This window comes from Berghia stephanieae, chromosome 1 (genome assembly GCF_034508935.2).
Source record: "Berghia stephanieae isolate SIO BIC M18660-M18661 chromosome 1, UCSD_Bste_1.3, whole genome shotgun sequence".
Lineage (NCBI taxonomy): Eukaryota > Metazoa > Mollusca > Gastropoda > Nudibranchia > Aeolidiidae > Berghia > Berghia stephanieae.
The window spans coordinates 67174644-67186797 of record NC_088360.1 but is presented as its reverse complement, the minus strand read 5'-3'; the positions used below and the strand labels follow the sequence as shown (position 1 = coordinate 67186797).

Here is a 12154-nt window from a genome sequence, read left to right as displayed (position 1 = left end):
ATGACTATGTGAGAATGATGATACATACTGGTAATGATGCAGATTGATGACAGTGATGATGATGATGATGATGATGATGATGATGATGATGATGATGATGATGATGATGATTTTTGTGGAATAAAGAAAACAATAAATTAGGGAAATCAGGAATGGAAAAAAATATCAGGATTCTCCAAGATAAATTGAAGAGTTATAGGTTTGAAGATATATATTGCAGTAAGGAGAAAAACAACTACAATCTTACAATTCAAGTACAACAATGTATAAGAAAATATTTCATTAATCAAAATGATCATCGGTCCCTCAGGCAAATTTATTGTGTAGTTGAATGAAAAGCAAAAGAGAGAAAAAAAATAATTATCGCAAACCAAGTCTTTACATATTGCAGCAAAATTCTTACCAAAACAAAGAGGCACAGTTCTGACTGTCACATGTTGAGAATTAGACCTCTGTCTCACAGTACATGTAAAATGCACAAATAGAGGCACAGGGCCTTTGTCAACATCAATACCATTGGTGGATGAGCTGCCGTCGAAGGAGGAGTCAAGGGAGCTATTGTCAGGGTTAGAGGCCATGGATGTGTTGCCTACCTCATCCCCTGGAACTGATGTTGTCATTATGATGTCTTCATCCTCATCTCCTCCAGTTTCAACAGCTGAAATATTTTTTTTAAACAAAAAACTTGTCATTGAGAGCCATAGGCTTGGGCCCACTGTGCCGAAGTTTATTACAGTTTCAATAGCATTAAGCAAACTGTAATCATTTTTTTGATAGGATGCTAGTCTATTGTAAATTACTTTTCCACCAAATCTAACAGATCAAGCTGGCCAATTACTGTTCGGTGGACAACAGGGGTGGGTGGTTGGGTCAGATAAAATCTCGACAGCATCCAAGGAACAAGTCCCTTTCCTGTGCAGTGAGTGCTCTATCAACTGCTATCCAGACCTCCCTGAGATGATTAAAATGACTGAAATTGATATCGCTTCGCAGAGACAAAGCTAGTTAAAAGTTTATTATGAGACAAGGAGACAAAATGATAAAAGGGAGAGCTTAGTGTTTGTCACTCTGAAGAAGTAATTAAAAGTTGAAAAAGGGCTGGCTGAAGAGATAAAAGAGCCCAATACCAACCTATTACATACATTCAAAGCACTAACAATTACAAAAAAATGATTTGACCTTCCCTACCCCAACATAAATGTTTCCTGCATGCATTAAAACCCAGGTAAACTCAATGGACTACCCACTAAATGATATAAAGTACACTGAATTTACAAATTCATTTGATTTTTAGTTTGTTTTTTTAAAGGGATTTCCTTTAGAACCAAATATCCTGCGAATAGTGGAAAAGCTGGTAAAAGCATGACATTTTGCACAATGAAACTTCTTGTAATAAAGAATGATTTTTTATATAGAACCACTCTGAGAGAATTTCTAATTAAACACAAGGGCACCCCCAAAAAATTGAAAAGTCGTGGTATAAATTAAAACAGGCAATAAAAGTAAGGAGAATGCTAGATTGATTCCATTACTGAGCGTTAAATCTTTTTTAATCAGATGACTTCACTTTTTTGTCACTCATCACTTCTTTATCAGTGATTTTTGTTCAAGCTTAAGGAATTATTCCATTTTTATGAAAAATTAATTAAATTTGGCATTATAAGTGCAGAAGTGAAAATATCTTCCATTTAAATGGCATTCTTTTGATGTTATAGACATGGGTTCATCAAACCTAGTTTTATAGATAATAACAAGCATGGACGGCTAGATTTATATTTAGAGACAGCCACAGAAAGACACATTTTCACTAAAGCACATTTTATTCCACTTTATCTCCGATAGATTATATTAATAATGTAAAATAAAAAGACACCATGATTCTTTACCTCATATATTAATATCGTATTGTAGATTTGAGCTCATATTTAAATCATATTCCTCCTCTATTGCATAAAACAGACAAAATTTAATTCATCATCATTATTGTCATTAATTATTAACGTAATTTCTGCTTAGTATATCCATGAAATATAAACTACAGCATTTCATGTGTAAGTCTGTGTCATTTATTCTGTAAAACTGGCCATCTGGCAATCCATTGCCAAGCAGGATATCACTTTCACTATTGTTCAACCCCCCCCCCCCCCCCCCCCCACACACACACACACAGCCAAGGACTCCGACAAGGGCCAGAACAAAACCAAGTAATCCCATTCCAAGACTAAGGCAGAAAGCAACTCAGAAAACTGATATAGGGGGGTAGAAAACACAGCAAACGACCTCCTGCCAACCATGGGAGGTCACAAAACTCCACCTAGGAAAACTGAATTGAACCATCATTTGTAAATGATACAAAATATACTATATTTACAAATTCATTTCGCCAATCATCATAGTTATTGATCATATCATTCAACACAAGATTGAGTATTACATTGTTATGGTGAAAAACTTTAAATACAAAAATTATATCAAACCTATAAATCATTTCTTCAATTTTTTCCTTGAAAAAAAGCAATTCTACACTATTTTTGACAAGCAGAGCATGATTTTGAAGAGGTGTGAAAAGTTGATTGTAAATTCCAACTTAATGAAATGACAAATCACTTACCTTGATCTTCTGTGCTAAACTCTTCAAGTTTATCACTTACATCAATATCCTGCAAAACAGGAATGCAAAGTTAGTCTTATTTAGCAAAAACCAAATTTGAAAAAGAAAATATCATAATCCACTACTTTACAAAAAGAGCCAACAGATGAAATCAAAATTGATCTTAAAATGGAAGAACTTATAAGAAAGTAGTCATAAGAAGGTAAGCAATCCAAGAATTGATATGACAATAACTTGATAACCTAAAGGCTGGAAACCGTGTCTATTGTTAAGTTATATCTGCAAAAACTAAACTAGGTCCATCTGCTGCTTAGTGGACACAAGGGACTTAAAACCATTCGACATATCACAGACTGAAACCTAGTTTAAATCATAATAAAAGGTTACAACATGTCAAAAATATAAACTTGGAAAAGTTTAGAAATAGTTTGGAGAAATGGATACCATTAGGTAAATCAATCCATAATTGGTAAGCCTACCCCAGTAGAGATCTGCACATTGGGACGATAAAAAAAGAACTCTGGCAAAGACTGGATGGCCCTGAAGTTCTTGCTGATGACGTTTTCAAATCTGGACTGGACATTATCACTGACACTGCTTTGTTCTTTGACATTACGACACTGATGGGGTCTCATGGTATCGCCATCCTCTGTGGCCAGGTCTACGGCTAATGGTGGGAGCTGGAGTATTTCTGGTGTGTTGGCATGCTCTTCATCTCTGTGATAACATTATTTTTTTTTACTGATAATCAATACAATAATAATGATGATATTGACAATGATACTAATACTAATAATAATAATAATAATAATAATAATAATAATAATAATAATAATAATAATAATAATAATAATAATAACAATAATAATAATAAAAATAATAATAATAATAATGATGATGATGATGATGATGATGATAATAATAATAATAATAGTAATAATAATAATAATTGATATGATAATGATAATGATGATAATTTTAAAAATAATAATAATAATAATAATAATAATAATAATAATAATAATAATAATAATAATAATAATAATAATAATAATAATAATAAGGGTTGATGAAGATGATGATGAGATGATGATGATGATTGATGATGATGATGATGATGATATGATGATGATGATGATGATGATGATGATGATGATGATGATGATGATGATGATGATGATGATGATGATGATGATGATAATAATAATAATAATAATAATAATAATAATAATCATAATATTATTATTAACTTCCTACCTTCCGCAATCCACATCATCATCAAAGCGAATACTTTGCTGACGATGAAACACTATTCCACCATCATCATCTTCACTTTTATTAATTCGACTTTTGCTTTCCTCTGCAACCTTGACCTTGACCTTGGCCTTATGCACCAAATGCTGGAGGTGAGAACAGGTGACAGTCAGGTATGACGTCAAATCCATCTCCAACAGATGAGACTCCTCACAAATGTTGTTAATGGCAGCATCAACGTCCTGGGCTGACATGAAGTGATCGTTTTGAAGGCTTTGGAACACGCCTGCAGAAAGGGAACAAAATTATAACTTTGAGGAATTGATGCCTATAATGCCTCTTCAGGTAAAAAAAGGTTTTAATTTTCAACATATTCCAGGTTATTGAAGAAATAGTGGCCCCTTTATTTTCAAGTCTTTGTATAGTGTTAATCAGTTATCACAATATTACCATAAATCAGAGTAAATAAAGAACAACAGGACTAGAAAAAATTTAAATCTGATCATTGCGAGGAACACAACTTACTTATTATAACTTGATAATTTTGTCCCTTTAAAATCAAAACATAAGATTTTAAAAAATCCCTCTCAGAGATGCAAACATTGATATGGATTTAAGTGATCAATGTCTCACTTGTCACGTAAAAAGTAATTAACAACAATGAAGATAACAGCTTAAAAAAAAAGAACAAAATAAACACTGAATATTATGGACTCAAAACCCTTCTTCAACCAACAACAACAACAACAAAATGAAAACATAAATACATGAGTATAAAACCAGATCAATGGCAGAGAAATGGTTGGCTTCTGCCTTCAACCTCGATTTGTAGTCATGTATTTATTTTTTCATTGTTTTTTGTTGTTGGTTGAAAAAGGGTTTTGAGCCTGTAACATTCCATGTTTGGTGTTTTATTTGTTCTTTTCTGGAGTTGATATATTTATTTTTGTTTATCACTTTTTACAGTCCACAGCTTCAAGCAGCTTAGTATCACCTGTGACATAAGAGCTTAGGAACAGTTCTGACAGATGCTGCCCATGTTCCTTGAATGACTCAAGCCTAAAGGAAAAGCTGTCAGTTGATCTCCTGTTGGTAGAATGTCTTCCTATTCTCTCAGGGTCCTCTGTGCTTAATCGACTTGGTTGCATGAATGGTCTTGAACTGTGATTTGTGGCAGACTCAGGTTTGAAAGACAAGTCTTCAAAAATGTCCTCAGGGAGACTGAATGTCCATCTTTATGAAATAAAAAAAGTGAAACATAACGAAATGATATCTAAAAAATCTAAGGCATTTGATTATTCAAGCACATTTTATCAAGAAATTTTATAGAGACAACAGAATCTGCTTCATGCAACATTTGGATTATTGAGAGTCACTTTATGCTTAGATTCGCAATGCCAAGTATTGCATTTTTAGTCGTAAGTTAAATAATGCATTACAGCAAGCTATAGTCAGTTTAGTGCCATGGAGAAGTAAGTGAATGGATTTAGGTAAAAAGATGAACAGAATAAATGATGAATGTATACAAATTATGTCTACTGATTTGAATCTTAATGCATTCTTCTGACCATGTTATGTTCTTGATTTATACTATTAAAGTAATAATATTAGTTGAAATCATGAATAACAATGTTTTGCAAATAACCTATCAGTGAGGGAGTTGGTGAGGTTCTTCAGTTGACAACTGTACATGTAGACAGGAATGACAAGAGCTCCCTTGACTTTTGGTTTGACTGCTTGCGTGTGAGTTATCATCCATTTCTCAACCTGAAGAAGCAAGTATGAATCAGTTGTGTTATTCGTGCGAAATATAATTTGTTTTCACAAGAAAGCAGTTACCATAGCTACGTAAAGCAAATTCAACCTATTTTTGGGTTCTTTTCTGTGTATTTTATAGCTTTTGTGGCATGATGGATTCAACAAGAGCTCTTTTTTTCTTGGTAAGTGTGCCAACATCTGGTATGGGAGCTGACCAGTGGCCAGGAATCGTGTCCATCTCTCCCATTCTATCTGTCTGAAAGCGTGTCATTTAGAAATTTGCAAACAGCCTGTCTCCAAGGTGGAGGAGCACTATCTCATTGATAAATCATCCATGGCTGATATTCATGAAGATGTGATGCAGCATAAAATTCTAACGTATCTAAATAGACATTTACAGTAACCATTTGCACATTATTGAAAGATTGGCCTATAACTCTTTTGTGCATCTACCAATACCAAACATTCACGTTGTGTCTCAGAAAATTTGAATACCCTTTTCTTTGTTTTTAAAAAATTCATTTTTATGTCGTGTAATGGTCTGCCAAACTGGGCTATGAAATTTTAACTACTGATGGCTATTTCGTTTCATGCAATCACACGACACAAAGAGAATTTTGACGCACTGTTGTGATTCCAAAATGGAAGGAGAGAAAAATGAGATCTTTTAACTTTGTGTTTATTTTGCTAACTTTAGTGATCTAATGAAGGTCGATGAGTTGTAGGATTAAAAAATCAGGGAAAGACTTTATGGACACCCTGTATTTAAGGGAAAAGTGTCAAATAAGATATTTACTTTTTTTTTTTTCATTTGCCAAACTCACCTTCTCATTGCTGGTCTCAGTGGGTGACAAGAATGAATTCCCGTCTTTTCCCACAGCTGCAATGTTAGACTGGTCTGTTATGGAGAGAGACAGTTCTTGGGGTCTGCTGGCTTTGTCTGTGTTGGTGGAGGTGGGCACTGACTTGTCCAGACCTGGGAATGCATTTAGTAAATAATTTTTTGGTGTAAAAAGTGCAAAATCATGACTGTCTTCATCACAAATGAAAAAGATACATTTCTTCAACATTTTGCAAAGAAGAAAATATATCAATGAAGATTTTTTTCAATGAAAACAATAAACATGATATCCATTATCGTTATAAAAAGGTCCACCTCGAGTGGTAGTGCATTCAACTTATCATTAAACAGTCTGGTTTCAAGCTAAGTGGTGTTGGTTAATATTCTGATATCTCTACCCACGATAGATTAATGTCCCATCTAAAAGGCAGCAAGCAATCATCTAATGCTAAAGAAACTTTGATAAATTTCGGTTTCATTCGCTTTATAGCTTTGAAGAACAGCCATCTTTGCATAGCATGTTGAGGTGATATCTCATGTTGTCATGCTGCTCACCTGGACTATCAGGTTTACCCTCTCGTATAAGACTTGTTTCAGGATTAATGGCAGTGTCATCTGTTGGCAGCTGAAATAGAGGATGAAATATTCTATTTACGTTTTTAATAGAAATCATAACAACAAAGAATATATACTATACCTAAATCAATAATGTGTTCTTATTTACTAAATAATTTGTAAATGTTATTTGTAATATCTTCTTAGTAGAAATGTCATTGTGAGGTGAAAAGTGTCAATCTGTCCTTTATCTTCAACAAAGACTTGCCTTTAAACAATCAACGTTTTTTGTTGTTGTTTTTTTTTCAAATCTCATTCTAGTACCTGCTTTTTCTAATATACATTTGAAGATGTTACTATATACACTTTGACTGCAACTACAGGGGGATTCTAAAAGAATACGCCAAAATAATTAGGCAGTGTGGGAAGAACAATCCAAATGGCGACTCCTCAGCAGAAGGCATTTTGTGTGCTTGAGTTTGCTAAAACAAACACCATTGTGATGGTGCAACATGCCTTCAGAGCAGAATGTGGCATTGATTGTGTGTGACTTTTTCTTGTGAGGGTATGTTAGAGACCAAGTTTACATTCCGTCACTTCCACTTCCGATATCTTGAAAGATAGAATAACAGCTGCAATCAACACAGTGGAATATGACATGCTGCCGCATGTTTGGGATGAATTCTCATATTGGCTTGATGTCCGCACTGCCAGTGGTGGCCACACTGAGCATTTAAAAAACATGAAATAAAAACGTGAAAGTATGTACTACACATGTGCCAAAGCTAGTGTTTTCTATTGTTCTTCTATTTTAAAATATTGTGTGACAGTTTTGTCGTATTCTTTTTGAATCACCCTGTATTATGAATTTTTTCATGTGTCCTTCTTGTTCCTTTTAAACGTTTATAACCTCTCATTAAGTGTAAAGTGCATATAATAATATATGTTCCATTTCTATGCCGATACTTATCAGTTTCATGCTGATCTGTTAAGTCTTCAGCATTTTTTTAGTGTTCAATGTTTAATCGTATCTTTGCATGGATAGGTATAATTTTTTTAGTGATTATTTATTTAAGCCATACAAAATTCGATTTCTTTATAAAGATATGAAGTGAGTTTGTATTATTTGATACCCACAAATCTTGGGGTTGTATACCCAAAATGAGGTCACAAAGCAATTCTTTTTAAAACTTATTTTATTAACAATATTTTCCTATTCTTTCCTAATGGATAAAGCAGATTGAAATGAGGTTATATCATAAAAAGTAAATTTGAATAAGTCCAATCTCTTCGACACTTATCTGCTGCACATTGACAAAATTTCTGTTTTTTTATTTTGCAGAAAACATTCATTCATATATTGATAGGTCAAGATGATCCCAACACTCAACAAGTCTCATTGTCTCTCAAATTGTTTGAGGTGTCAGGATTAAGACATTTTGACAACTTGGGGACCATCTATCTATTGATATATGAAGTTTAGGTTTTTAAGTCAAAATGAGAAAAAGTGTGTTTTTTGTTTGTTTGTTTGTTTGTTGCTTTAGGTCTCTTCCAACACAATTGAGGTTATATGAGAGACCGCTGAAACAAAAAAAAAAAGCAATCTAACAAAAATAGTACAAATGTCAATCAAAATCATAACCTAAAGATATCATAAGCTAAATTATAAATAACCAAGAACAAACAGGCAGAAGATTTACAGGAAAAAAATATCCCCTGTCAAAAATACAATCACAAACCAAAGAAGCAGGATAGGCTAGTAAAGAGAAGAAGAAACGACATCACTATCGGATCGTACACCCATGAGAACATCATAGGTATATGATTCAAGGGTGATGCTCCCATCCAACCACCCGCAAGTGTGTTTTTAAAAGATGTCAGAATGAAGCAGAAATGTAAATGAGTGTCTCATCTGACTCCCCAAAAAGTTGCTCGAGGCATTTAAAATAAAAACCAATTTCTACAGAGAAGCTGCCCAGGTTTATGGTATAAGGGAATATTTTCTAGGTCAAATTGTTTAAAATCATTGGTCATTTGAAAAGTTTTACTTTGAATAGGTGGTCGCCTGCTCTGAACAGTAGAAATCAACATGTCTTTCCAATTTATACCTCAAAATTTGAGATTATCTCTTGAGCTTGAGATTTTATATGTTGCAAAGGGTCCCTGACCAACAGCAACACTTAACAAGTAGAACAAGACATGATGCCTGTTAGGCAATATTACAATTTTTTCTGACAAAGACAACACTTTTAACAGCCAGGTACTCATTTTACACCTGAGTACAGTGAGAAAATGTGAGTAAAGAGCTTTTTCCAAGGACTCAATTATGCGCTGAGCAAGACTCGAACCCAAAACCATCTGATCCGAAAGCGAGTGTCACACCACAAGACCACATAGCGGCATCTCCATCTTGATTAGCTATATGGAGTAAAAGAAGTGTTAATTACTTATTACTAATTACTGTTCCAAAAATGGTAATTAATTTTTGACTTACTGTGTTATCTGGACTAAGACCCGCACCACTTTTTAAGTCTCCACTCGCTCCAACCTTTACAGGGTTCAGAAGAAGAAAATCTTCAAAACTTGATGGTACAAAAGTAAGCAGCATGTGATCAGGCTTTTCAAGCTTCAGGTAACATTTCCACAATGGGCAGTGAGAAGAGTCCGACTTCCTGGAGTGTTTGGTGTTGTCACTACTACTTCTGCTACGTCCAGAATGACGACAATCATACTGATGATGATGGCTGCTGCGAAGACTTTCATCGGCTTGTGCTGTGGCATAGGTGCTAGTGGATGATGAACCTTTGGTGTCCGGGCTTTTGTTGGTGGGTTTGGTGGTGGGGCAGGAGCAGCTGTCATACTTTCCTGCTGTGTATTTGAAAAAAGGCGAGTCAGAGTCCAAAGAAGTAGAAAAATGGTAGTCTCTGTCACAGCATGAGTCAGGGTGGTAAGCAAATGGCATAGGGTTGGAGTTGTGATCCCTTCTACGCTGAAACATGTGGTGCACGAATCTTAGAAGACAAAAAATGTTTAAATATTCATCATCATATCATAACAATTAAAAAAAAAAAGTTTAATAGTTATAAAATGTATGCCAACATTATGAAGGATGGGATGGCGGCTGCAGAGATGTTGCTATAAGGAGTATCTAAGACAGAGAATGTGAAAAATGATAGAGTATTGGATTGTAAAGAGCTTTTTGCACTTTTGGCCTAGAAACTTGGAATTCACTTCCTGAATCACTTAAATCCTCTACTAGGCTTAACATCTTTCAGAAAAATCTGAAAACATACCTTTCTAATGAATATCTCATATATTAGTCATTATTCAAAAAAATGATATACATTAAACTTAATTTTACTGAGTTGTGTTAAAATATAGAAATGTGTGTAAAGTGCATATTATGTCCACTGTAGATCAATGTATATTAAATGTAGTTCCAAAGGTTGTAACCTTTAAGCGCTTTGATGCCTCGGTATACAGTGCTATACAAGTCTCAATATTATTTTTATTATTAAAGGCATAAAAGATGCACTCTTCTTATAGCCTTCTCTTCTTTAAAATTTTTAAGTGGGTGTTGAGGAGAAATCTGAGAACTTAAAAAATTTTTTGAATATAGAGTCATTTACCAATTCACAGTGTTTTACAGTCATACACAGCCTGACTGAAATACTAAATTATAGCAAAAGTGATTTAAAATATTGGCATTTTTTAAAACAATGTATGACAACAATGCAAACGGCTATAGTTTATTATAAATAAGATATTACCTGTGGCAATCATCAGAAGAAAGCAATATTTCATTGTCATGAGTCTCTTTGAGTTTGTCGTAGAAAAGGCTGAACAAGACTTCATTGGGTTCCATTGCCACATCATGATGAACTTCTTCACTTTCTGGAATGCAAAATGAATAATGATATTATACATTATACATCTTCATCAACTTCAACAATGTCAAAAAGGCTAAAAAATACGGTCTCTATCTGTAAAATGAGAAAGTGTGCATTCCAATTACAACTAAGTCCAGTACCACATGCATCCAATGCGATGAGAAGACGACTAGAGTGCATAATTGTGGTCAAGTCAATCAAGCATGTTTATCGATGGAAGTATTGTAAACTCGTTATTGCTTTATATTTTTTCTTTTCTCCAAAATTTATTAACAAAATGTAAAAACCTTTACCAATTTTAACATTGGGCTGAAAGCATAAATTTTAAAGATTCCTATAACAATATTAATAATTAGATATATGAAAAAAAAAGCCTCAAAAAGTAAACTACAAACCATTTCCTATAACAAAGGATGAAAACAGAAGTTCTCCTTGCTGACTGCGAGGCAGTATGGACATGAGGTCGAAAGGAAAAGAAATAAAGTTGACAGTGGGCTCTGATCTGATGCTTTCTTCCTTTTTAGGTATGAACCTGTTATGGCCTGGAGTGGAGGGAGGGCTGTAGAAAGACAGAGTAGACGTACTCCTTTTTAGGAAGACAGAATAATGAGAGCTCAGTTCTCTGATGAATACTATCAATAAATAATCAGATCTGTTTAGCTCTTATCATTGGGAATTTATATCTTTTAGTTTAATATCAATAAATGACTTTATTTTCATAAAATATCAAGAATTGTAACGCATGATATTTTCAACTATAATTTTAAAAACATCAACTCTGAAAAACTAGGTTATAATTAAGATATCTCAGGTTTAGCAACAGATCTGGCTATTTATCTAAAGTTCTCACACACCCACACCTACAAATGCGCGCGCGCACACACACACACACAGTTTGTGTGTGTTCGTGTGTATGTGTCATGGGCGAGCTTCTTCAACAGCTTGTCTCACTCCTAAATAATATGTCACAAAGAACATTTTGCTGGTATGCATATCATTAATTTTTTATTTTTTTAAAGGGGGGGGGGGGGGAAAGAACAAAAGCTGTTATGGCCTAATGAGCAAACTTTCAATCTAAAGCCTTTAAAATAATAAATATGAGTGAGGAATGTGTAGTTGCGGTAACTAAGACCATCTTCGTTTGCTTTGATTGTTTGAAATGATTGAAAAAATGAATTAATGAATCAATGGATGAATGAATCAATTTTATCAATCAGGGATGCTGTCTAACAACACATCTTTTTT

At 33.9% G+C, this 12154-nt stretch overlaps 1 protein-coding gene across 3 annotated transcripts in view; it reads right to left on the bottom strand.

Moving 5' to 3' along the window:
• Positions 1-12154, bottom strand: part of LOC144979961 (KICSTOR complex protein SZT2-like) — a 143683-nt gene that overhangs the window by 52265 nt on the left and 79264 nt on the right. For all 3 annotated transcript variants that reach the window (XM_078927314.1, XM_078927322.1, XM_078927331.1), the window contains exons 23-33: positions 11305-11468; positions 10790-10913; positions 9514-10030; positions 7020-7089; positions 6448-6599; positions 5511-5632; positions 4860-5098; positions 3869-4151; positions 3091-3328; positions 2612-2660; positions 404-658 (exon numbers count right to left, since the gene is read on the bottom strand). In XM_078927314.1, coding sequence (XP_078783440.1) covers positions 404-658; positions 2612-2660; positions 3091-3328; positions 3869-4151; positions 4860-5098; positions 5511-5632; positions 6448-6599; positions 7020-7089; positions 9514-10030; positions 10790-10913; positions 11305-11468 — 2213 coding nt within the window. The remainder of the gene's footprint in view (positions 1-403; positions 659-2611; positions 2661-3090; positions 3329-3868; positions 4152-4859; positions 5099-5510; positions 5633-6447; positions 6600-7019; positions 7090-9513; positions 10031-10789; positions 10914-11304; positions 11469-12154) is intronic.